We start from the raw sequence: 27,826 nt of genomic DNA on the forward strand, positions 1-27,826 counted from the left end.
ACTTTTAAATTCACAGAGTAAGAAATATTATTGAAAATTTACACGTAATAAATTTATTTGGTTTATTGTCTTCTTTAACACGCAGCCCACAGAAGGGGAAATAGATGAAATTCTTAGAAGATATTTTGATGCCAATTCAAGCCTTGCAGCTCCCAAGTGGTCTAGCACTCCAAGATTGCCGGAGCGAGTTGTGGGTTCATGCCTCAGCAAGCTGTGAAGATTCTAAGATGCCACTTGTTTATGGCGCTATGCGTCGATGGTGTCAGCCTTTATCATGGCAATGGATGTGGTGTCATAAACACATTTCAACCTAAAATTTTCTTAAAATAAAATATTTATTTTAGTCTTTGATGAAAATATGATTTTTTGCATCTCGTCCAAACCCGCATGTGATACTTAGGAGGCAGCAAACAAGCGCTAACTTAAAAGACTTTCCGCATAGCCTGGAAGTAAATTCTGATGATGCATCATATTGTGGGTTTCTTCTAGAATGCAGCAATTTGAAATCATTGAATGTAAGTTTTGAATTTACTTTGACAATAATTAGGTACAGATAAATTAAATATTTTAGTTAACATACGAAAATATTTCTTACAATGCATAGTTGGAAATGTTTAGCCCATCTTAATTTACTGAGCAAATCAGCGATAGTAACGAATAAAAGATCATCAAAAAACGATCAAGTGACTGAACAATGATTTACAGTTCAAACAACTTACATTCTGGATTGTATTTAAATGTTCTTTTAATACTTCTCAAACCATATTACAGATTGTAAAGGACTTTCTTGTTGGCTAGTCCTTTGGGAACGTTTGCTGAACTATTCTAAGACGCGGCCCATCATGGCAGGGTAAAAACGAGTATTCCATGATGTACGGTTTCTAGAAAGAAAAGGACAAATATACATAAGATAAATATACAAGAAAAAGGATACGCTAATAACATGAAATATTAATATATGAACCAATATAAGACAATAATTAAACAGGATAATCAATAATACACGAAAACAAACGATAAATCGAACGAACCGAATAGCTTGGTAAACTGCGTGGAGTAGGCTAATGCTATTGCTACAAGTTTCAGAAAAAGAAAAAATGGCGGCTGCACAGATTAACTATTATAATTAAAAAATAATTTATTATAAAGAAGAAGTGTTGCTTTATATCCGTCATTCGCTGTGACCTCCGGGCTGTTCCGGGGGAAAATCGTTCATTGTTCGTTGACGGTATTTGCGAGTGAACTGAAGATGAAGTGGGATACATCATCACTGAACATGCGTTGGCTGCGCGCAAAGAACATGTTTATGCACAGACAAATTGTTAGGCTTTGAATTAAGGAGATGAAGAATATTAATCTCAAATACTTGTAAGCAAATAGTCGAATCCAAGCAGTGACTTCAAAAAAAAAAAAAAAAAAATCACGGCCCACAACTATTAGTGGTCGTCTCTATCTTGCTTATCGACGCTATCCTCATTATCGTTGAAATTATCGATGTCACTGTAATTACCTTTCCTCTTGCCGGCAATGCCATTGCCTTTAATAAGGATTTTAATTATTGAATAATCACTTTGTTCTTAATAATATTCTTCGCACTGTACAATATGATTATAGGTCGCAGCGACGTGTTCAGGGAAACGATTTGACTATGCTGCACTGCCTATAATTTTTTATAAGGCAAATACTTTAAATGAAGCCGGAAATGCAGAAAAAAACTATTCATTTGATGTATTTTTGCTGTGCGCCGATATTTGCCGTACAAGGTAAATAAACATAGATGTAATAAAGAATTCAAAATATGTTCATGTAGCCAGGTGGCCCAGTGGGTAAAGTTCAGAATACTATTATTGGAGCAGAGAGGTGCCTGTCTGAACAGAATCGGCAAGGAGGCCAAGCGTTTACGCGACCGTGCAGGAGTGGAAAAGTGAGTTGCGCGTTCGAGACCGCAACAAGCTGTGAATTTCCTGATATTTACTGAAGCCGCTATTACTATTATGCTGCGAGAAGATGCTTGCAATTTGGTGTCATCTCTCAAATTATATCTTCGATTATAAAATACATTGTATCAATTTTATGTACCCTTAATTGTAGCTACATAATAATATTTCCCACATTTAAATCGAATTTTTAGTGCAAAGCTAATAAAGCTCTGTTCAAATGGTTAAAAATTGCTATAGTCAGTTACCGGTCCGACACTTCAGCGAACTCGCGTGCGAACTGGCCTGCGAACCCGAATGCAAAACCTAACTTAATTTTCAACTCAAACACCCATAAATCCGTCAATAATGAACGGATTTTATTCAAATTTGAAATATAAGTAGATAATATCAGTAATTTGTGGACGGAATTTTTTCAGATTTTTACATAACATCAATAAAATTTTTTTTACATCAATAACTTTTTTTGTTAATACGGAAAACCTAACTTCATTTTCAACTCAAACACCCATAAATCCGTCAATAATGGACGGATTTTATCCAAATTTGAAATATAAGTAGATAATATCAGTAATTTGTGGACGGATTTATTTCAGATTTTTACGTCAATTACTTTTTGTTAATGCCACAAAATACTGAAACTTGACCTGAATTATGAGTGCCTGAGTTGAAAATGAAGTTAGGTTTTCCGTATTAACAAAAAAGTTATTGGAGTAAAAATTTGAAAAAAATTCCGTCCACAAATTACTGATATTATCTACTTATATTTTAAATTTTAATAAAATCCGTTCATTATTGACGGATTTATGAGTGCCGAGTTGAAAATGAATTTAGGTTTTGCATTCGAGTTCGCAAGCGAGTTCGCTGAAGTGTCGATTCGGTGAACTCGGAGCGCCAAATGCACGCTTTGCGCAATTCCTTCACTTTTAACTGTTTCAATTATGAATCTTTTTGTTTTATTTTTAAAGGATTCAGACTAATATTAAGTCGACACAGCAAGAATCGTTGGAATAATTATGCCGGTATCACTTTTAACAAAACGAAATCAATTAATTGAAATGAACAACTAAATGCTCGTATTTACTTAGTATCAACTGTCAACATTTTATGTTGTTCGCGATCTGCTGCTACCAAGTCATCAAGTCTTCACTAAACAAATTATTGGACCATTGGAAGTTTGGAACTGTTTAGTCAAATGTTTCTGTTACGAATTTAGGGCCCGTGCGGGCTCAGCTGTTTGACGGACATTGAACAGCTCTCCAACTCCTGGGCTATTCGATGCAACTCGTTCTTTTTCCCTAAAATTAAAAATGCTTGACATCCAATGACTTTTTTTTTGTGAGGCTTGTTTGTAGCAAACTATTCATAAAGTTTTGCGTATTTCTTAAATTTTTACCGTATCTGAGGCTGAGAGGATGTGCTACAATGGTAGTCGTGACAGACGCGACTGAGCCGGCTTCTCGTGTCAGTGTCATATATTGATATTGATGACTAATTCTGACGAATACGGTAACGTCAGTAGTGACTACTGATCAGCGAAAGTGTCTCTACTTTTGAGCTTTTAGAGGAAACATGGTTGTAGATGGAGACACTTGATTCTGAAGTTCTGTTGTCCCAGAATGAATTAGCTAATTCCCATTCCCAGTTTCCCACAGGGCAGGCGCTGACGCAGTGACGCTGATTAGCATCAGGCTAATGCCTGGCTTAGGCTTTAGTCCTACTTCAAGCATTAAGTTCAGGAATTTTGGCTTATCCCTTTTTTCTAAAATCTTGCCACTAAAGTCATGTTCTTTGGCCACTATCCACTGAATTGGACTTGGGGGCTGGGCCTCTGGGCTCGGCCGCTCTGGCTCTGGACCTGGAACATCATGTAGTTAGCCTAAGGCTTTGTCTCCACTCAGTCACTGCCCAAATTTACAAAAAGACAACTCAAGGTCAGGCTTTTGCTGCCTTTGGCTTTGCAATGGCCATCAGCTGCCGTGCTACACTGCTACGCATTGCATATTCTCTTTTTAGTAGGAAGGAAAAACAAAAAGGGAGACTGGGAGACCAAGCCAGAGCCTCTGGCTTGGTCCAATCCTCTGGCCCAGAGGATTGGAATTTTCCTACTTGTTTCTGAAATTTCGCAGCTGAAACGTGATGATTTTTTAATACGATTGGAATCTTGTGGCCCCGATTGTGCGCTTTTGTTAGCAATCAGATTGGTGGTATAGTCAGATGGGGTAAGACAGGACCAAAATGATGAAATCACTTAACAAGCCTGTAGCATCTATACCAAGAATAACTAAAAACCCTGGCCTAAACCTATCACAAGGTGTATACCATAAAATGGGGTAACTTAGACCGGCAGGGTAACTTAGACCACTTTTTGTTTTTTTAACAAAAACCCCCACAACTCAAAAACTATTTGACATAGAAAAATTTTGTCAATGGGCATTAAAGGCCTAATACTGAGGCTACATAACACAATAGAAAGATTTGAAAAGTTTGCATATCTAATAGGCTAAAAAATTAAAAATGTGACCCATGAAAAAAAGCTATTATTTAAAGCCTGTCAGAGTACCCCCTCCAATTTTTTTATTTTTTGGTTAAATAACTCCAGGTTTTGATGCATTGTAGTAGAACTCTAGTTACATATGCAAATGACAAATTTTAGGAACAACACAGTTTTCTGTACAGATTAAAAAAAAGTGAGCTGGTCCCATCTTACCCCACTGGGGTAAGATGGGACCAGGCATGGGGTAAGACAGGACCAACTGGCAATTCTTATGTTACAAGGTTTTTAATAAAAATACAAATCTGATATTCAATATTATCAATCTAGAAACACATTATTTGATTAAACAACCACTTGTTACTGTTTTGTGTTGAGTTAGAGTTGACGGGAAGTCAACTCTAATATCAGTCACATTGGAGTTTTTGTCATGAGAAAACTTTTTTAAGCATAGTAATAGTGGGTTGGCTTTGGTTCATTATAGAGCACTGCTAAATGCTTCATGTATATTCCATTAGTGTCAATGTCTGAAAATTTATCAAATTGGTAATAAAACCAATGGATAATAACTTAAGTGTCAGATGTCATGTGTTTTCTTGCTAACTGCATTTGTGGTACACTTCTTCTAATGTAACCCAAACCCATGCTCTCTCACAGAGTTGTGATAATAATTATTTTTCATGTTTCACACAATGATTTTTCCCCCAGCCAATCTTGAACATAGTTCTGCAGCTCACTATTGGGAAGCGACAACCCTATTTTCTATGTCCCTTTGATGCAATTTAAAATATTGCACTAAATTACTCTAATTAAAAGAGCTAACAAGTTATAATGGAGTTTGAGCCATAGATAAAATTTTTGACCAAAATACTCTATGTACTGCACAATAATATATTCATTTAGTAGCTATTTTTGATAAACTGTACCTAGGGTACTAGAGGACCATTTGTGGGGTAAGATAGGACCACTTGTGGGGTAAAACAGGATCATTTAGTGGTCCCGTCTTACCCCATGTCCAGTCCTTTTTTACCCCATTTTAGAATACATGTCATGCAGTGATGGTAGCAGGTAGGAATGCCTAGTATGTTTCAAAAATTGCTTATTACTTGAGGTTACCTGTCTACATCCACAAACCTGGCCAAAAAATTTTTTGTCGTTAGACAGAGCTTATTTCCCAAACAGGGTTAACTATTTTGTGACCCTTCTTTACATAGTTTTTCTTCAAAAATTAACCAGAAATTCATTATTTGCAGAAAAGGGTTGCCACAAACACTGAAATGACAGGCAATGGTTGCTCTAACATATTCTTTTGTCAAATTAAATTCAGTGCAATTAGAATGCACGCCATGGGCTGGTCCTTTCTTACCCCATGAAGGCTGTGATCCTGTCTTACCCCATTTGGTTATAATTCAACTGGTGGAAATCTTGCCTTGGTTCCAGAAATGGCAATTGGTGGCCAGCAGGAAAGCTCTATTTGTGGCCCTGAACTAAAGGTAGATGTTTTCCAGGGGGAAGCAACATTAAAAGGAGAGGCTAGAAAGTCATGAAAGTTTCTGTTAAGGGTGAAATGAAAGCAAAGGGAAGAGAAATTCATTGGCTTATTAATAATTTTTGCTATTTGTCAAGTATTGCACTCTATGAACTTATTGCACTAGATAGGGCTAGTTGATATTTATATTAGCTATTGTGATTGCCTATTGGGCCTCTTAGACCCTGACTGAATGACTATTTGTATTACTGTTATATTGTATTATTATGGTATATATTGTACTGTTGCATTGTAATATTATGGTTTATTAGGTATATTATTGTTTTTTTTCTCCACCCCCTCAACCTCCACTCTTGCCAACCTCCTCTCTGACTAAGTCACTCTCCAAAAATTGCTTTCCACTCTGTCAAAGGCTCATAGCAGCAGTCACCCCTGTTGACACGCCCATGGCCCACAAATCATTGCAATCCATTTGTCTCCTGTTTGCTTGTACATCACATCATCACCCTCATTCCTCTCAACCAGTATCACTCAGTCTCATCATTTCCAATCTCTCCTGCTCATATGCATCACACTCCATCAGTCCATCATCAGATGCTCCACAGTTTCCCTCTCACCTCTGTCACACATAAAACAAATGTCCTCTCTTCTCTCATTCCACCTGTATGTCTATGCATTCACACTCAATAGTCAATGCATTTGCCCTCATACAGAATATTAAGTCTCCACTCTCCACCTCTACTTCCATCATATATGTACTCATACCTTGGCAGCTCTTTCATCTTGTACAATCCCAGGCTGTCCTTTCTTTCCATTCCTTGCTTCCAAACTATTAAACCACACAATTTCACTCTCTTTTCCATTTATTCAGATGTTTGAGACTGTATGTATGTATGTTTGAGAAATTGAGACTGTATGTATGTATGTTTGAGACTGCACTGAGTAAAGTTTTGTTACTTTGTCACTGACAACTGTCAGTTGTTGCCAACTAATTAAGTCAACTCCAACAAGATAAGATCAGGGTTTCAGGCCCAAAATTTTGCCAGTATTAATTTACATATGTAGAGATAGTGACCTAAACCTTCAATATTTCTAGCTAGAAACACATGTGAAAAGGTAATTAAGAAAAAATATATAGGCAAGCTCTTCTCTATGCATGGATTATGCAAGTTTTTAAATATATATATTTACTCACTCTCTGCCCCTGGGCCCCATGGTTTTCAGCACAAATTTTGTCTCAGCCTCTCAGGGTTTATTTAATAAACTAAACAACCTTCAGTCTCAAATCTTGCACAAGCTAATCCACCCCTGCAGCTCTGTGCCTCTGTCATTTGTATCTTTTCTGAAATTCTGTGAGCTATGTCTTCCTTCCTTGATTAAAATATTTGTTCTTGCAATGATGAAAATGCAAATAATTGGTTCAAGGAGCATGGTGGCACTGCCAGAGACTTTCTTTGGAAACATCCTCATGTATTTTTTTTTAGTCTTCCAAATAGACCAGTAAAGTATCATGGATACCAGCATCATCAATTATCATGCATAAGATAGTAGCTCAAATTTTGAGTAGAAGCAGAAGTATAAAAAGAACCTATTCTAAAAAGTCTGTGGTTCAACACTACAAATGTGTGAGCTACAAATGAACTATACTTTCGATATATTAGCTTTTTAAAAAATTGGTATTAAGAGTTAGTATCAATTATCATGAGTTTCGAACACACTTACTTCAATTTACAATTGTATTTCTGAATTTATTGAATATTTTTCAGCACAAGTATAGTTTAGGGAAATTTGGTGTGGCTGTGCCTTTCTTTGGAGTTTGTACCTACTCTCTTTGTCCTTGATGGCACAGGATAAAAGTAAGCCCTGCTGTTCAGGGAAAGTCCGTCCATCTCAGCTGCCAATTTATGATGACCCTGATGATTTATATGAGTAAGTTTACACACCACATGGAATTATTAAAATTGTTACAATTTTTAATGTGTTGGAATTTTATTTGAAAGCACTTTTTCTACACATAGTTAATATTGGTTAATGATAGCATGGAGCACTTTTTTATACATGGTTAATAGCTGTTCATGGTAGCATAAAATATTCATTGAAATAAATTTATGTATGTTCTGGCATAGTAGAGGTTAGTTTATCCTTTACTTATTCAATTTTTTATCCTTATATGCAACAATGAATAATTTCATGACATCTCTAATATTCTGGATTTCCAATTCCAGTATATCCTATGAAGTGTCTGGCAAAGGACAGCTACAAGAGGGAGTTGAGATGGTCAGGAAAGAGTTGTCAGGAGCTGTCGATGCCACTAAGGAGCTCAGAGACCAAGTTAATCACATTTATCAAACTGGCATAGCCCACACTGCTGGTAAGTGAGACCTTCATGTCATATCATTCTACTTGAATTTTGTGTAGTACTGTAATTTGCACACTTTCAATAAATCACTTACCATTACCTGATCAGAATTGATGTTCACTTGACTAGAAAATTATGAGATTCAAAACACCTTTGCTAATTTTTTCCAGAGCAGATTTAAAGTAGAAGTTTATATAAAATTTGAGGGCCTGACTTTGATATATGGTCCTGAAAACTAACATGAATTGGCATAGGTATTTATGCAACTGACTTCAATAGAAGCTAACTGTTTTCTCATTACCTAAGACTAAATGTGTGAGTTAATTTTTCAAATTAAATTTTACTCCATTTATGTGACTTCAAAATGGTGTTATTTCTCAAAAACCAAACCAAGTTTTAAGTCAGTTGATTTTGCCCATAGCCACTGTGTTCACTCTAATGGAAGAATTCCCTTTGGATCGTGAGTAATTGAAATTGTACTATTTATTTTTTAGCTTAATGCATTAGATTTTCTGGAACCTAGTATCTTTTTGAATTATTTTCATTTAGCTTCAATTAGATAATATTGAAGTTATCAATCTAGATTACAACTAATAAATTTATTATTTCTACTTTGCTTTGTAGTTTTTTATTGCATTGTAATTTTATCTGTATATACTCTGCTCTGTAAATTAGATCATATTAAACAATCCTGCTGATTTTTTGACCAACCACAAATCAGGCGACTATTATTACGCCATAAATTTTGTATGCATGTTTGTCTTACTGGTTTATCCTTCCAAAGCAAGTTTATAACTAGCGCAACCATTAAATTTTGTGTGCCTGTACCCACTGTTGTAGGTACTGCCTTGATGTTCAACAAGGCAGTACTGCCTTTTTTATGTTCAATGGAGGCTAAAACCATCGATTTGCTAGCATATTGGAACTACATTTTCCAAGCATACAGTAGAAAGTTAATGCGATTTTTTTATTATTTAAAATAAATTCTTGATCTCTTCAGTCTCAGCTTGACTTTTCAGCCTGGCTTACGTTTTTTTAAGCTTCCTTATTGAATAATGTATGAATTCTGGAGATGGTCATTGATTGTATTTAATATATCTGTCTTCATTATTATTATTCTACACACTGGACAAAGGTTACTGTTTCTTACTATCATCTTTTGTCTATTTTTTCAGATATATTTGAATTTTTAAACATTTGAAATTTGATCTTCTACTGTTAATAGCTCATCATGAGTAATTATGACTTTGTTGTCATCAAGCACTATTTTCATGCTCTTTTCTTGCATATGCAATAATTACATTGTTTTTGTTTTTCTTCAATCTAGGATATTTCAATGGAACTTTCATCATTCACAAACAATCATTACATTATTTAAGTTTTATTTCATTCTTATGAAATTAAATTTCATTTGCATGCTGTCCATGTATCACAGGGCAACTTGCATACCTGAGGGAGGATGAGAACATTGTGCAGCGATCTGGTGCCATTGCTGCAGGGGGCGTGCTGGGGCTCTTGCTTGGGGCTCGTGGCCGCTTTTTCAGGAAGCTCATATACGCTTCTGGTGGTGCTGGAGGTATATATACTTTGAGGCTCTCTAAGGAATGCTAGTAGTCAAAAATGTATTATGATCCATTTTCTCCTATATGAAAATTTTTTGTGGTTCACACAGTATGCCGAAATGCACGTTTGAATCATTTTTTTCAGACAATAAAGCAAAGAGATGTTTATATATACCTTAATCTTTATACTTTCGAGATGTCAATTTATTTTGTATTTGAACATGATGGATACAAGATGAAGTACCTACCCCCCTTGACCAAGATGTTTCCTTAGATACTGCCGGTGTTCTCTACCACACAACACCGAACTTGTTTCTGCAGTTCAACATATTGGACACAGAATGTGTCCTGGTTCAAAATGTGTCCCCTAATCACGATGTTCTTGCAGGTACTGCCGGTATTCTCTACCCTCAACACTCGAAGCAATACATGCAGGAGGCCTTCGACGCTGCCAACACATACAGCACTGTTGCATATAACTTCTTTGTTGGAGGTGAATTAAATATTATCGTCCTTGTGGTTTGATGTTATGCATTACATGTGTGGCTTCCATATGAATATTTCATCAAATTCTTTCCTAAAAGCCATGGGCATTTTATTGTTATTTATTGCCTCTATTCAATGCACAGCGTTCTGTTTGATTAATTCAACCAAAAACTATAAACTTTGTTACACAGAATCGATAACTGTGCTGTGTGAATTCTTGAACAATAATATTTCTGTATGAAAAATTGGCCCAATTTTTGTAACAAATGTTTACATGTGTTTGCTGCTTGTTAATTAAATTTGTGATAGGTATCATATATGTGGCTGAATTACTAAATTAATTGTAATTTCCTTCTTCCAACCTTTTCCAAATAATTACAAATTACCAGAGTCATTAATTAATTAACAAATTAAAGCAAAAGTCATTGAAAGAATTTTTCCAGTTTCATTCAAGAATCAATATCTTGGGTTTGTTTCCTTTAGAGAAACTACTGGCAAAAGACTTCTCCGGATTATTATTCGACTTTGATGTACAAAGGAAGTTTTCAATGCAGTGCGTTCTGTTCTCTTCTTTGGTGGTAGAATTCAATAGGCTCAGCAGAAATATCTTGAACCATACAACTCGTTCAAAAATATGGTTTCGTGTGACACAGCTAATAATGATATGCTTGCAACTAAGATTGTCTGTTACTACTTGTAGGTTTTCATAGTCACAATTGCTACCATCCTACTAATATTTTCGCGTTTTATAAATTCTTAATTGTGACATTTTTCAATCACGACTCGTATATAAATGTTTATGCTAAACCCAAATAACGGTTCCGATTTAGATGCAAGTAAGTAAATGTAGGAAAATTATTTTTCTTTAAATAATTTATTTGGTGCTTCTTGTCTTGAAAGTTTTACGTTTCCAATCCCCCAGGTGCTTTTTTGCAGTGAACCGATAAGAATTTTCCAACTAACTTTATCTAGTCGGTTTTGAGCATTCGTATATTTTGGGTAAATTTTTAACCATAGATCAATGTTGGTGTGTTAATTCTTTAATATACTGTATTGCATGAATTTTAGCTAAATCAGTACTACGAGATGAATCAAACCGATGGTTTTTTCCTGTTCATTGTTGCTGCAGTGAAGCCCCAGGCGTCGACCGCGTCGGACAAAAAAGAGGCCACCACTGCACCTGCTAACGCTTCCCTTGACGATGATAAAGTGGAGGTAAGCAACCATCTGTACCCATCCTTGCTGACCCTCCCTCACTCGCGCCTCTTCATCAGAAGAGAAGAGAAAAATTACTGGCCTTACGTGAAGACGGTCAAAGAAGCTCCCGCGGCCACCCAGGGCAAGAGCCTTGATCGTTTGGCTGAAGAGGCGAGCCAAGTCACTACGCTTGGATTCAGGCTGATAGAAGCCACCCCAACCGAAGGTTTTGGTTCTGTGGCGAAGATTCCAGAGAGTCTTGCACAAGACAATGTGTCAGTAATGCAAGATATCGACGAAGAAAAATCTGACTCTGCAATTAGAACTTCGTGTCCGGTAATTTGTTCAACTGAGAACTCTTTAGTTGACAAGAATATTGTGAGTCCTCCCACCAACGATACTACAGTGTCTGTTATTAGCCATAGTGTAGAAGAAGTGGAAACTGAGCATGAATCTGATTCAGATGCAAGTGTCAACTTGGAGAAATCAGTTTCTAAATTAGCAAATGCTGCTGTTGAAGCTACTGTTGTTATCAAACACTTGGAAGAAGGTGCTGAAAAAGTTGTTAATTTTGCACATAAAGTCGAGGAGGGAGCAAAAGTTGTACAAAAGGCATCAGAAATCACTGAAAATATTGCTGATAAGATTCCTTTTATTGCCGCCGAAGTAGGATCTGCGGCAGAATTCGTGAAAGAAAATGCACTAGTCGTAGAAGAAATCTCTGAAAATATTGGCGCAATTGCAGCAAAAATTAAAGATGGCCTTGAAGAAGTCGAAAGTGTTACCGAGGCTCTAGGAGATTCTTCACCTGGATCCCATCCCGTAAAATCTGCCGTAAAAAGCACAAAAGAAGAAAAATTTTCCCTGAAAGACAAAGTTGCTATGTTTTTCTCTTCAGGAGATTCCAAAACCGCAGCCTCGTCCCCAACGCCTGACCCTGTCTCTTCGGGCACTGACGAAACTGTAGCAAAACCTGCCAAAATATTAACCGAGTCCGACTCTGCCGAGCTAGATACGAAATCCAAACTCGATGAGCCTCTGATCCCTGATGAAAAACTCGAACCTGTAGTAGACAATGACGCCTTAGTTGTACCTGACGCGCAGACCATGACTGAAGAAGCTGCTGCATCTCCTGATTCTGAAAAAGTGAAAGAGGTCATTCCTAAAACGAAAGATACGCTAATAGAATCGACTACAACCCCCGAAACCGCTATTGCCGTGAAGCCTGAAGTATCCTCTGGTTTACTGGGAAAAATATCTAGTTTCTTCAAATCTGACGATTCGTCTAGTACTTTGGTGAAAATAATTCATGAGCCTTCGTCCACGAACGATTTAAATAACAATAAAGAAACTGCTAAAGTGCAGACAAATCAACCTCCTGTCTCAAATAACAGTCATGATGCGTCAATAGCACAGAGTCCCTCAGCGGATGAGACTCAATCGAAGGTTGTTCAGAAACCAGCTATACCTGAAGTCTTGTTGAAGAAAAACGTGACAGCGTTAGATGAACAGAAGAAAAATATAGCCACGATGATCGATTCAAAACCGCTCGAAGCAAAAGTGGCAAAGCCAGACACACCAATGAAATCATTACCAGAAACGGAATCTTCATCTGTGGCTCTAGCAAAAATGGCCCCTCCTAATATCAGTATTATTGTAGACTCTAAAGCCGATGCAATGGAACCCAGAAGACGTTCAGTGTCTCAAGTGCGGAGCGTTGGCGACCTCATGATAATCGAGTCTTCGGGCAACAAGAACGCCTTTCTGCCGGACCTCGCCGAGTCGCTGCCGGTAATTGGCTGATGTTGACATTGCCTCACTCTTCAGCCTGCTATACTATAAATGTCCCAAAAATGTTTACTCCTCATATTTAATTTTGTATTCGTGCAAATACCTGCTAATTAACATGGTCTTCCTCGCCGGTTTCTTTGTTGCTGTCGTACTTGTGTAATGTGGCTAAGTATTGCGTGTCTAATGATTTCTCGTGGTGACTGAAATACTAACCTCTTCGATCACTATTCCATTTCTTCTATGTGCTGGGACTTCGATGGGACTATCCAGCCTTATTAATTTTCTGTTGAACAAGCGTGTTTTAACGTGGTGATAACCTGTTCTCAGTGTGCCTTATTAACTATACATTCGCTGCACATTTCATACTTCTGCTTGAGTTGTTATTCATTTTGTGTCGACCGGTATCAACAAAAATGTGCGAGGTAAAATGCTCCTGGTGACCAACAATTTACTGTATCGTTGAAAGTATTATATATCTAGATGGGTCTTCATTATTTAGATAATTTATATTTATCGATGCAGTAATTCTGAATGCTGTCTGAGTTTGATAACGTCTTCATTCTTCACTTTTTAATCTTACTAAGTTATCTCATCTCTACCAGGGTTTGTAGCGAAAGTGGCCCCAAAAAAGTTACATTTATATAAGCCAATATTGGCTCCAATAGAAGGTATGATGTCGTTCCTCAAATTCAACATGCGACGAGTAGAAGAAAAAATCCCATGTCTTGCGTACTTGAGCTGACCGACAGCTTCCTTGTATTGACCGCGTAAACCCAACCCGACCAGCATGAACATGTCTCTCGCAAAGCGCCGAAGTGCAGTAAATCCTTTATTCGATTGTGCAGTCAATCGTGTTTTCGAGTGCTTTTTTTCCACTAAAAAAGATTCTGATTATTCAGTTTCATGATGGTTGAACATCTCTCTTGAAAACCCTACTTGCTTATGAAGTATGTAAGCAGGTGTTGATTTTCGAATTTTGACTGAAAACAGTTCGGAGGGCCGACTGAATCAACCTTTTTACAACCATATGTCTCGTCCCAGTCAGGGTAGAATACGGAGGATTAATATATTAACAGCTACATCATGACGACAGATTTGAGGACATGAAACTGTAGCTTCTCTATAACTCGGCTGACAATTTTTGACCGAGGAAGTGACCCAGCTAAATCGATCCTGGATGTATGAACTTGAACCACCAGTCTCAGAATTTCACTCTGGTTCCAGTAGCTAAACGGACTTCACATTAACATTTCACAAACGTTTTAAGGAAACTATCATCGTTTTGTGATTTTCCTGGAACCCATAGAAGACACCACTTTTCCATGTCTGATTGAGTCATTCATTAATTATGCCATCACAACGAAAAATAACATCCGCTTCCATGGCGGGAGGCGTTCAACTGCAACGAGACGATGAGTCAACAGGATCTCAAACTGACTTAGTCCTCGATGATTTCACTCCTATTTCCTTATTACTCCACGATTCAATTGTTAGTAATTTTATGTATCAGCCACAGAAAACGTTTAAACATCAATAGGTGTCCGTTAAAATTCAGTGATCGTATGCAATTCTTTGCATTCGACAAATTATATTCTCATCATTATGATCGGATATTTCAGAATTTTCCTCCATTTCCCGAATCGCGTTTATCGTTTTATTAGGGACACATTTGAACAACGGAATGTCTTGAAAAGTTCGGTGAAATTTTTTGGAAATGTATCATCATTTGGCCAGATATATGAGCCATGAATAGCTGACGACGCCATTATCTGGTCGATCAGCCAGTTGCCAATGTATGAAGCTGTGATAATTCTGCAATGTCTATAATCGGCGATCAGTCCAACCTTACCAAATCTTCAAAGCTAACGGAACTATTGTCAAGAAATGCCGTGGTTTGTCTCGTCTGTTGAAGCATCACCACTTTTCTTCCAAGAGTGCCATTTTCACAATCTTTTTCTATTAAATTTTCTTTCCCCTTGAATTTATTGAATGTGGTCGCTCGATAGGCGTTTGGTCTGATGAACTAGCTGGTTGTGTGATGATTCGTTACATTTCAGACTGCATTTATAAGAGTTTTTAGTGCCGTGTTTGTATTTTTAAGCAAATTCAATAAATAAATAAATCATTTTGAATAAAAACTTCAAATTTAGTCAATTCATTTGTTGAAAATTAATGACGCAGGTCAAGAAATTGACGCAGCGTAAATTTAGGACCCTCTAAACAATAAATGGCTGCGTTTTAGTGCATAAACAATGCCACCGTTTTCATTACTTTCGGTAACTTCATTGCACATTCAGATCTGTTAGAAGTCGATTGGTTGAATTCCTGCATTGGTAACTTTAATTCATACTTAGTTATTTACTTATTTCGAGTGCTCATTTTTTATTGGCTCTGCATATCGTGTTCTATTCATCCTATCCGCACAAAAATAAATTGGTATGTATGTTCCCATGGTTGAACTATAACTAGTTCAACCATGGTATATTCCTGCCCATATTACCTCTTAATATTCTATTTGTTTATAATCCGAAACAAATTTCTTCTCTACTGTCCAATATTTTTCAGTGAAATTTGAAATGCGACCGCGCTTCTCCATCTGCCTCACTGTGCACTCAACTTGTTTTATTAAAGACCGCTGAGGTTTCAATTACAAATGCCATTATTCTCCGACATGGCATGGGGCCAGGTCCATTTAAAGCTCTTATTTCGATGTACACTGAACTAATTAATTGATAAATGTATACTCACTATGAATACTCTAATCTCTATTTTTTCTAGGAGGCGAGCAAGAATGAGCGCAAGGCCGATGCCACCGAGGACCACGGTCAGAGTAACCCTAGCGACGCCGATATGTACACCACCAGATCCTGAGCTCCCATGACATCATGTGCTCGGCACTTTTTTCCATCAACTTGGACAGAAACGTATACTTCGAGATTCCCAGTGCTCACTTTATAGCAGCATTTGATGACGGAACTTCATCATGTATGGATCACTTAAAACGCGATGATTTGAAGCCGTGCTTGGTTTTAGAAGCCTGATCATCATCTTACATGCCTATTCCCGAATTCTTTTTCTCGCAGGCAACGGAATCTCTTGTAGCTTCGAGATCACAGAAAAAGAAAATTCCAGGTAAAAATTCGTCATTGCACCATGTGACGTGGTTCTTTGAACATGCAATCCACGATGCCGACTTTGAGCTGCTCAATGCTCATCTCCCATATCAGGCTGTATCCTCTCCGACGATTTGAACCCGACCTTATTCACGATATCGTTTGTGGCCAGTCGGTCATGATCCGCTCCCTATCCGACAAAAACACGTCCGCAATTCAAACTTTCCTAATTATTAGAGCGGATCTGATTTGGATGATTAATTTATTGATTAGAGTTTTATGAATGATTATGGTTACACTTCATGAAGTGACTTAGTCGTTAAATTCCAAATAAAGGATCCATCCGATAATGCTTCTGTTAGTACTCATACTGGTTAATAAATAAATTGTTTACTGGCCAAACTGAAATATAGGTACAGTTTCGAGATGTAAATAATGGCAACACTTCCCGCGTAAAGCTGGAGAGATGAGTAATTATGCCGTCAAAATAAGACTTTCGACTCTTGAAAATAGCGTAAATTGTTCCTTCGAATAGATTGAACGTGTGCATCACCTCCAGAGAATAGCCGAGATGGTCTCGTTAACAATGTTTACGACTGCATGACACAATTACGTGCCGTTTCACTTATGAAGACGGGGAAGAAATCCCGAAATTTACCTGTTTATATTTCCCTCACATGTATCAATATTTGTTGGTGTAAATCGTGCGTCCTACGTGTTACTATGCGTCATGACAACGGCGGTTACTATGCGTCATGACAACTATAACACTATTATTTTATGTAACGGTGCTTTCTGTTTTCTAGGTTGTGCCAAGATGAATTATGTTTCACTCCGCTTATCTTGAAATGTAAAAATTGCGGCTTTTAATTACAGGGGTATGTATATAAATGTGTTTTTCCTTCATCGTATATTGCCTGATAGATAATTGGAGATTACCTAAGATGTGATCTTATCTGTCTTATGAAGACTGGGACATCCGGGGACTTCGGTCTCTAACATCCACCTTCAACTTCTACAAGCAATGTATTTTTTATTCCCTGGATTTCACATAACATTATGAATGGGATACCCGATTCCCATCTATTATTGTAATTATCACGATTCGGTTCAGGAATCCACTTGCAACTGTTTTCTATTTTACCACCATTTATAATCATCCTCAAGGGGTTGCTCACGAAAGCATCTAAGGGACACAGCTTTCCCTGGGGAACCTTACGCTTGTAGTTAATCGCTCTGTAACGATAATTGTTTCATTTCTATCCTTGTCTCGCACTTGGTTAAATTTACATGTTTGACCAATAATATTGGCAGATATACAACGAATAGTTAATTGTACATGAATAATGTGGTGCCAGATTTTCTCGAAGACTGCGAAATAAAACTTCATTTTTGTACTTTTAGAGAACAGGAACTTCAATAGAATATGAAGAACGTTGGAAAGCAATTACATGTGAGGATAAATTTTTAGGCGCAGTTGGGTGCTCTTTTAAGTCGGTGAAGTGCGACGCAAGAAAATTCTGTGTTGTAACTGAAACGTTTATATACTTCTTAATAGCATGCACTCTGATAAACCGGATATGGCTAGCACACTAAAAACGGCCAAGGCTGCGCTGCGCCTGCGTATGAAGGATATTCTCAAGAGTTTAGAATCGTCAGAAAAAATTCGCCAGTCGTCAGAAGTGACACAAAAAGTTTTGAGATCTGATGACTACCAGAGGGCCGAAAGACTGGCCTTGTTTCTAAGCATGGACGATGAAATCGATACGAGGGAAATATTATATAATGCATTGGAGACGGGCAAGATTTGCTTCATTCCCAGGTCAGTGTTTTCATGACATCACCTCTGTATTTTAACAATTTACTCTCTGATTCAGTATAAATTTTCTAGATCACCCAATTCATCAAGATTTTTGCGTGATGTGTGCCCGTAGGCCGTATGCAATTCTAGGAGTTCTATTTGTTGTCATATTCGATATCGTTGGAGAACATATTGGATCGAACTGAATTTATCCTCAGAGAGGCATTTCTGACCAATTTTCTTCAAGCGTTCGAATTCTGGCACTAAATCTCGAACGTTTGAATAATAATTCGTTGCAGAATATCGATTCGACTATTGAAACCATCTAATAACCTACAGTAAGATAAAAATCTTCAATTCAGTGGCTTTAAAATTGGTGTATTCTGGTGTACATATTGCGACCATCCTCTTTGGTCTATGGAAATACAGGTGGCTCGACACCTCATCATACGAGACAATTCATCATTGACACATACCATCATCGACGCACTTCATCACCATATTTCATCATTGCGCAAACTGCAATTTCACCTCTCTTCTGGACCGAATCTTAGAGAGCCAGAACGAGAATTTATTTACGCTCTATACTGTTTACGGTAACAAGACTTTTTAGTAAGCGTCTTCAAAGTTATATTATATTTATTTCGTATTATATTGGTGGTCAGCTAATTGCACAGTTTTACTGAAGTGACTCAAGTTAATCATCCTGTCCCTCTAGATACGATAGCAAGTCCAGGCAAATGGAAATGGTACGGCTTCATTCCCGCGCCGACTACGACCAGTTGCCGGAGACCAGTTGGAAAATTAAGCAACCTCCCTTGCATGAAGAACGAGAACAGGCGCTCACTACAGGAGGGCTCGACTTGGTCCTGGTTCCTGGCTTGGCCTTCACATCTGCAGGCCACAGGTCAGCCTGCGGTCTGGTTATAAGACATGTCTACGAACAGGGACCTGTTCGAGGGTTGCTAACAGTAACAGGTAATGCTAAGAAGAGTTACAACCGACATACCAGTTGACCTTGCAGCATTCATTTCGGAAGCTATGAATTAAGAGTATCTACGAGTGCTTATTGAACAATGAGGAAAGATTGTTCGTTGATAAAGAATTTTGATAGGCTGACAAAAATATCTCTAATAGTAAATAGAAATTGTTTGATATCGATATCCATTATTATATAAGCCGTGCCCATATTCTTGCGCTTTCTGGTAGCTCGCTAGCAGTGGGAGAGGAGGTAGACATTGCCTGTTATTGTAACATTGTAAATTGTTCATACATTGAAATTGAAATTTTGTTCTATTTTCAAGGCAACATATGCATTAATCAGCTTGTGAGCAGGCTTGGCCGCGGACGTGGATACTACGACACATTTCTGAGCAAACTCCCGTCGCCCGGACGAACGAAGCTGTTGGCGTTGGCATTCTCTGAGCAATTGGTTGACGACGTGCCTACTGACGCATCAGACGTGCGAGTGCACGCAGTTATCACTCCGTGACGCAGCAAGTGTCTGCGGCTTGACAATAGAAAGGAAGAGGGGAACTAAATATTGCTCAAGTTATGTGACAATTAAACCAATGTGGTATATCAAGAACGGTGGAAGTTCTTATATTATCAGTCTGCTTATATCGCAAGTTTACTAGGAATTTAAAATCAAAGAAAACACCAAGCAAATTCACCATATCGATATTGAAAACGTTTCGGAGTCCAGCTCCATCATCAGTTCGAAAAACTAAAAATGAATAAAGTCATATTATTGAATCAAAATTTTAAGACATAAAACCTAAACAAGACCTAACATTATATCGGAAAAAAACAGGACTCGATTGGAACAACTTAGTCCTAGGGTTCACGGAAAGAATATAAAGCCTAGTGATTCACCATTTCGATATAATGTTAGGTCTTGTTTAGGTTTTTTGTCTATTTCAAGTTTTTCGAACTGATGATGTTGCTGGACCTCGAAAAGTTTTCAATATCGATTTGGTGAATTTGCTTGGTGTTTTCTTTGATTTTAAATTCCTTACATGTCTATCTAAATTCTATACAAAATTATGAAGAAATTGCAGCTTAAAAAATGCAATAATGGTAAAAATTATCATTTTTTTTTTTTGTCTTGATTTTTCAGTTCAGTTTTAGAACGGTGGATATGTAATTAGTTTGTAATTTTGTCTCTTTTACCTGAAGTCAATCTTAAATATTCACGAGCAGTTGTAGCAAGTTTTTTTTTATACTGGTATACTGATTGACTCGAGTTTTTGTTTCCGAGTAACTACTCTTACAATGATTTTTTCAATGATGTTTTTTAGACCATAGATGATGTGAGGGTAATAAGACACAAATAGTACTTGCGCTAGTAATAATTGGTTCAAACACCGCTGGGTGCGCAGACAGCAAGACATCAAATTGGCGAAAAATTTTGCGCATGGTTGAGGAAATTTTTTAAAAATACATTCTCTAATCGTCACAAATGTGTATATATCAGATTTACCAGTTATATATCAGTACTGTGGCATCACACAAGAATATAATGCCAATTACACATACATTCTACACAATGCTTTAAGATGAGATAATGGAGAGACTAACTGGAAATAATTAAGTAAGCAATTCCTTCCCTCAGGAATGCTAATCACAAGTTTCCAAGAAATAAAGCGTGACTTTTCTCTAAGAACAGAAAAATTTAATTAGACAACGAAAATTATGCAGGTTACCTGCAGCAAACAACTGATTGTTTATTTAATGTACAATCAGGGCCCAACTAACTTGAATAATTATTAGCTATTCACTAGAACTTTGATGCAATTGAAGTTTGTTATTGGTATAAGCTCATTTAGCTAAATTGAAAGAAGTCCGTAAAATTTACCTAGCTACTTAGCAACTTCACTCACCTGATATATGCGAAACTCTGACACGCAAGAAATGGATTGTAACATTACCAGCTTCACAAAAAATGATGCTCCACCAGAACAATTTTATCCTTAGATAAACGAATCTATTTTGAGGACTATTTTGTTCGAAGTTGTAAAAAAAAAATTCTCTGATATGAAATTAGGCGCTAAATTGTAAAGCAATCCACTGCTATACCCAAAAAAGCAACTCGCTATTAACCAACTGAACATTATCTGATTCGGGCTTGATAATACCAGGCAGGAAACCAAACACGTGTAGGGGATTAAATCCTAGATTGATGTCAAATTAATTACTAAACACCAGAATATCAGGCGCCTCAACTGAACTGTCAATACCTCATAATAATATCTAAGTCGCCTTTATTTACTACAACCTACAGCTGGCACACGCGACTTCCACGATGTACTGAGGCCCAGCACGAGAAACGCGACTACACTCGAACAGACCAGACCGTGCGAGCGATGGAAAGGGTGGTTACCAGTCTTCTCTTTCACTTACGGTTTCCTGTTTCGCTTAATAATACCAGTCTAATGTTACGATTAATGGAAACTCCAACTCTCTCCGCGGTTTTAAAACAAAATTAGCCTAGAATACGATTCCGTTAATTTCGGGGATTAACATAATTCTGTAATACCGAAAAACTAAACGAATTTATAGATTCAAAATCTGAGCTGAACATAGCTTACTTGAAGCATCGTACACAGTCAATAATTAAAATTTAATTTAGTTCCGATGCACTTGAAGAGAAATTTTAGCAAATAGCTAGGAGAAAAGTGTCGACGGCATATTGACGTGTTATAGTGATGATAAGTGGCTGAAATATTCAATACATACTAATCTGAACCAGTCAATATTCCTACATGAATCTGATTAACAGCGATCTAATCTCACACTAAATGATTAAAATGCTTCTTCCGGAGTTCAAACCTACCTACGCCCTTCAATCGGGATACCAGGGCATCCTTTTCAGACCGACAGAACCCACGATCGCCCTACAACCGAAGATGACAGACGCTCACCACCAACCATGCAGAAATTTTGCCAACTGAATATACAACAGCGGGATAGCGTTGACAGTTTAGTTTATCTCTACAACGAAGTATCGCCGAAGATACCTCCAGAAAGCGGAACAGTGTAACAATATATTCCCGAACACTAAAACAATAATAATTAAAGCACCTACAGCAAAACGACGCTGACAATTTCAACCGACGAAAAATTGCCAGGAACGAGTTTCTCCCGACGACAAGTTACAGCGCCAAGTTTTCCCTAAGTTAAATTATTGCGACGAGAGATTCTCCCGACGACACCGGACGAGCACCGAAAGGTTTTCTCGACGGCTCCGGACGAGCGCCGAAGGTTCGGCTGATGACACCGGACGACCGCCGATAGTTTTTCTAAACGGCACAGGACGAGCGCCGGCCGATAATTCCTCCCGACGACACCGGACGAGCGCCGACAGATTCTCCCGACGACACCGGACGAGCGCCGAGTTTCTCCCGACGACACCGGACGAGCGCCGACAGATTCTCCCGACGACAGCGGACGAGCGCCGACAGATTCTCCCGACGACACCGGAAGAGCGCTTGAGTTTCTCCCGACGATAAACTAGTTCTCACAACGAGATACGCTAGACGCACCGCCGTAATGTTCGCGCGACTTCCTCGGAGGGACGACGCGCGGGCGCCTCCACCTCATCAATAGCGGCTCTCAGCCGGGTAACTGTCGTCACGCCAGCAAGTCGGTCATTAGTAAGGGTAACGCTAGGGTAATCGTGCACATGTCCCATATGTGCGTACTAACACTTATATTCCACTATCGCGTAAAGTAAAAATTATATGTTGGATTTGATATTTAATAAATAGAAACACATTATCAAAAATAGTCTTAGACGACGCAATAGTGGAAAAGCTAAATGAGAGCACGCTGGGAACGAGTTAATCATACTACCAACACTTTATAGCGGTCAACGCGATCACCTTTAACCTCCTTCAGTTATTGGCTCATGTTTAGCATTTATATGACTTAATATGCATGGATATCTTTGCCAAATTCCGAAAATTCTGCTGCCTGTCCGCAGTTGTGGTTTTAAAGAAAGCGAAATCGTCATTGCAGGTGAGCGAGCATTGCGCTGTACTTTATACATATTAATCCAGCTCATCAGGAAGGTTGACAGTTTATGGCAGTAAATGGCGAATGTCTGAGAGGTATGCTCGCAAATATAACTCAAATATGTAACGAAAGCTCGAAGATAAACACCGAACATGGAATTCGTAAATTAGACGTTCATAACTAGGGCATCTGGCCAAGTGGCGTAAGCCAGTTTTCCTTCCTGTAGTTTGAGATACGCATATGAGAGAGATGAAAACAGTTTTAATATAAATTGTGAGGATCATCTGAGTTGAAAATGAAGCGGTGTCCATTCCATTAATTTCAATATGAAAAATAAGTTCGCTTTACGAACTAACCGATTTACGAACTGAGTTCCCACACGAATTAAATTTTTATTACAAGGTCCTACTACGATGAAAGAATTAATAGATTCTGAGTTCAAAATAGGGTGAATTGTTTGACCACATGATATGCGCAATACCCAATACCGCCGCCGCTTCAGTTGACCTTCGATCCCAACTAAAACTTTTCAAGTTATCAAATCAGTCTTCATGTCTCAGACGCATCGGAATCAGAAGCTTCAACTCACACGATACAATACACGACAGAGATGCACGAGGATATTTCTGTAAAATTCAGCTATCAAGACACTATCTTCGAGCCATCGGGACATAATTTTCCTCCAGTGCGTAATGTACACACAAACAAATGCTTCTTACGGACCCAGTGTTTTCCTACAATTTGGTTGAGAAGTACCAACTGAGATCAAACCGAAATCTTTCGCCAAGTATGTAATGTTAAAATGACTCTGTTACATTAGCCGAATGGGTAGATCACTTACCTCCTCAGAGAAGCTGGTGGCAAAGCTGGGTACCTGTGGGACAGCAAACAAACATTTAAAGCATTTGCTGATACGATAAAAACAGGAAGATTAATTACCGGTAATTTTACGCTCAGATTTTTGGTGAGACTGGATCGTTTTGATTCAATTATGGAAAAGATCAGACAAACAATGCACAGCGAGACTGATTAAACAAACTTTTTGAGTCAAGGAGACGAAAACGTAATTGAATATTCAATCCGATAATGGATTAAGATTCATTTCTCTGGTGAATCCAAAACTAGTTGTAAAAATTACTTAGTGCCAACTAGCAATTGACAAACTGCTCGATGAGTTAAGCATTATTTGATAGGATAGCACAGAATTAGCTAATGATCCACAATTAATCAATGTAGCTACAGTCGTATGTTTCTTTGACAGTAAAATAATAATAAATTAGGTAATGATATCATAATCAAATATAAGAATATGGAGTAACATTCAAATCTTAGTTGTTGTTATTGTTGTAATTGCCCATCCTGGTAGTGGCGACTAGGGAGGGGGAGTGATAGGCCAGCTTTTCCGGGTACTTGGTGCCTTCAAATCTTAGTAGCTGGGCTATGATGGTTAATTAGGATGAACATTCTTATGATAGTCAATTAGGGTGAACATTCTTATGATAGTCAATTAGGGTTATAGTCTATTAGGGTAAACATGCAAAGCTGGGGGAGACCTAGGGGGAGGAGGAGAGCGGCGCCCGTAGCGCAGGTAGTCGGCGTGGGGAGGAGGAGGGGGCAGGGCGGGGCGCCGCTCATAGGGGTCGTCCATGACGTGTGGGGGCGGAGGTGGTCCGTAGCCCCGCCTGTCGTAGGGACTCTCGTCGTAGTAGCGCTCGTAGCGTTCAGGAGCCTGGATTGTAGTTCAAGACTTTGTAGTTCCAAGAAGCACAATAAATTAACATGAATACAAACTGTTTCGATTGTCCTTGTCACAAATAAACATAGAGATAACATACAGGTTATTATTGAAGGATACAGGTCTGATTTCTTCAGAAGTAAAGAATACCTATGTGTTTTTTTATGCATCAAATTTCAATGCAAATCAGGTACCATCCCAGAGCAAAATGTTCCAATCATTATTGGTAAAAGAGCTTTCATTGAGATATCGGTGAATGTTGAATGAAAAATCATAACTTACCCCGCACCCCACAACTCACCCTGCACCCACAACTCACCCTGCACCCCACAACACACCCTGCACCCCACAACTCACCCTGCACCCCACAACTCACCCTGCACCCCACAACTCACCCTGCACCCCACAACTCACCCTGCACGCTGCACCCCACAACTCACCCTGCACGCTGCACCCCACAACTCACCCTGCACCCCACAACTCACCCTGCACCCCACAACTCACCCTGCACCCCACAACTCACCCTGCACCCCACAACTCACCCTGTAACGCATGCGGTCCCGGGCGAATGCAGGGGGCATGGGTGGGGGAGGGGGGTAGGGGTCGTAGCGGTTGGCACCATAGCCTCGTCGCTCAGGGCGGTCAGGGTAACCACCTCCCCTGCCACCTCGCAAGTCCCTGGGGCACTCTTTGGACCAGTGGCCTGATGACCCGCACCTGCAACACAATGTGTCAGTCATGTGGCAGGTCATGTCAGTTTTGGGATCATGGCACATTCATTCCCATGAATAAAAACTAGTTTCTTCAATATATGAAAGTGCATCTTCCCAACTTGCTTTAGGTTACTGTAAGTCTAGTTGAGCAATTGCAGAATGTTTACTTTCATGTAATAACTTGGGTTTTATCACTTGTTTTATGAGTGGCATTTTTTGGCAGGGCTATTATGAATCCCCCTAGAGACTTTACTCCCAGATTTCCTTCAAGAATTTCCATAGATAATGCAATTTTCAAGTTACATTACTTGTTGACCATATTTTAGGCACATATTTCTTCTTTTAAAAATCTAAGACAAATTTTTTTGAGATAAATGATGATAATTACAGCTCATTCACTATAAAGATAGTCATACAATAATGGAAAAATATAATAATAATTCTATTCACCTTAAACATGCTGCACAGTTGAAGATTAATTTCAGATGCAAGACTTTTTCAACATTTTGCAATAAAAATAATTTTTAGAAAGGAAAAAATAGCTAGTGTCAAATTCATGCTTTTTAAGTTACCAAATGAGAATAATTATAGATATGTACAAACCCAAACAATTTTTCTCTTAGTAAATGTGCATGTTTGGGAGTATTTTGCAGCTAACAGTGCATCCCACCTGTAGCATTGATCAGGGTTGCCCATGCCTGGAGTCTGCCTCACTCGTGATGTGCTCTCCTGCACTCGCAGTCTCAGGCCGTGCAGCTCATAGCCATCCAGGTTACGGATGGCTTGCAGTGCCTCCATCTCATCTGACATGTGCTGGGATTGACATAGCATAATGAAGCTTTCATTTAAAACATTATTTGGTCCAACCTTTCCTCCATCTGGCTGTCCTAAGAACAGCCAGAGAGAGGGTGAAAGTTTTTGGCTGTTCAGGAATGAATGTAAGTTCACAAATATACAATGGATAAAATGTGTCAAGAATTATTCTCTTAATGTTAAGTGATAATTTACATCCTTAGAATAGTCAGTGTAATTGATATAATATCATGTTAATAAGATATATGAACAAAAAATCACATTAAAGATACTGACTAGATTAATTCTATCTCCTCAGAGGTGATCAAGAAAACAAACTCACCACAAAAGCATAATTTGAGAGGATGTCAGTTTCAATAACATTGCCATAAACAACAAAGAGCGACTTGAGCTCATCAACTTGAGTGTCTTTGTGTACATTTCCAACGAAAATTTTGGTCTTTTTGTTGTTGCCTTTCCTGGCTCCTGTAGAGGCTTCCACAACCATTGGCTGGAAATTAAAGCACTTGTTAGTTATTATTTACTGTATTCAATATTATGAATAAAATATTTTATAATTCAGGAGTCATATCTTACAATTCAACAAATACTATGGCAAAAACAATACCAGGAATGAAAACTATAATCTATATTTACTTGACATGTGGAAATGGGTATAGTGAAATGTCAATGTTTTAAATTGTTGAAATTTCGAAATATTTGTTGCTTTAGTAACACCTAGTTTTATTTGGTAATTACCTTTCCATGCAGAACAAAACAATTTAGAGCATCAATTGCAGCTTTGCCCTCTTCAGCATTTTCCATGTGGATGAATCCATAGTTTTTAACAACATCAGATTCTACAACTGTGCCATGCTGCTCAAACAATTCTCGAATGTCATCACTAGTAGACCTGTCACTCAAATTGCCCACAAATATCTTGAAAGTGTTTCCACGAACTGGCATTTTGCTATCCTTTGCTGAAAAAGTGATAAATGATCAGTACAGTACAGCATTAAAAAAATAATCATAAATATCAAATTATGAAGTTCTGCTAATTTCACCCATTTTGTACTGTTAGCTAAATTGTGTCAATGCCACATAAGTTGCCGGTCATCACTCAGCCCAAGTCCCACCAGCAGAAGCTGCACATACATACCTTCCCATAATCCCATTTGTGACTAAAAACCAGCACCTAATAGGGTAAATGCGGTATATTCCGACATTGTGGGTAATTCCAACACTTCTCGACTTTTTTCCCTTATATTAAGCTTTTTCTTAGTTCCATGCATTTGTTGATGGTTGAAGTAGTGACGTCATACTCTTGCGCGCCATACTATT

The 27,826-nt window shown here is 38.2% G+C and overlaps 3 protein-coding genes across 4 annotated transcripts; 2 read left to right on the forward strand and 1 right to left on the reverse strand.

Moving 5' to 3' along the window:
• The first annotated feature begins 7,644 nt into the window (after positions 1–7,644).
• Positions 7,645–17,319, forward strand: LOC108681910 (MICOS complex subunit Mic27-like). Of its 2 annotated transcripts, XM_018170989.2 has the most exons (7): positions 7,645–7,849; positions 8,146–8,291; positions 8,701–8,739; positions 9,715–9,855; positions 10,230–10,334; positions 11,457–11,542; positions 16,094–17,319. In XM_018170989.2, exons 1-7 carry the CDS (start codon positions 7,761–7,763, stop codon positions 16,184–16,186), a joined length of 699 nt encoding a protein of 232 aa, XP_018026478.1. In that variant the 5' UTR covers positions 7,645–7,760; the 3' UTR covers positions 16,187–17,319. The 2 variants fall into 2 exon arrangements, with proteins under 2 accessions (XP_018026478.1, XP_018026479.1); XM_018170990.2 differs by lacking the exon at positions 8,701–8,739 and having other exon boundaries at positions 7,646–7,849.
• A 393-nt stretch (positions 17,320–17,712) lies between these two features.
• LOC108681911 (5-formyltetrahydrofolate cyclo-ligase-like) lies at positions 17,713–19,876 on the forward strand. The gene is made up of 3 exons (XM_018170991.2): positions 17,713–18,250; positions 18,948–19,136; positions 19,565–19,876. The coding sequence occupies exons 1-3, from the start codon at positions 17,988–17,990 to the stop codon at positions 19,719–19,721; spliced, it is 609 nt and encodes a 202-aa protein (XP_018026480.1). The 5' UTR covers positions 17,713–17,987; the 3' UTR covers positions 19,722–19,876.
• A 688-nt stretch (positions 19,877–20,564) lies between these two features.
• On the reverse strand, positions 20,565–27,475 carry LOC108681913 (RNA-binding protein lark-like). Its single transcript, XM_018170992.2, has 7 exons — positions 27,245–27,475; positions 26,829–26,996; positions 26,364–26,506; positions 25,523–25,697; positions 24,799–24,974; positions 24,087–24,119; positions 20,565–22,855 (listed from the first exon to the last, which is right to left on the reverse strand). Exons 1-7 carry the CDS (start codon positions 27,449–27,451, stop codon positions 22,831–22,833), a joined length of 927 nt encoding a protein of 308 aa, XP_018026481.1. The 5' UTR covers positions 27,452–27,475; the 3' UTR covers positions 20,565–22,830.
• Between the last annotated feature and the right edge of the window lie 351 nt (positions 27,476–27,826).

Source organism: Hyalella azteca, unplaced genomic scaffold (genome assembly GCF_000764305.2).
Source record: "Hyalella azteca isolate HAZT.00-mixed unplaced genomic scaffold, Hazt_2.0.2 contig656, whole genome shotgun sequence".
Classification (NCBI taxonomy): domain Eukaryota; kingdom Metazoa; phylum Arthropoda; class Malacostraca; order Amphipoda; family Hyalellidae; genus Hyalella; species Hyalella azteca.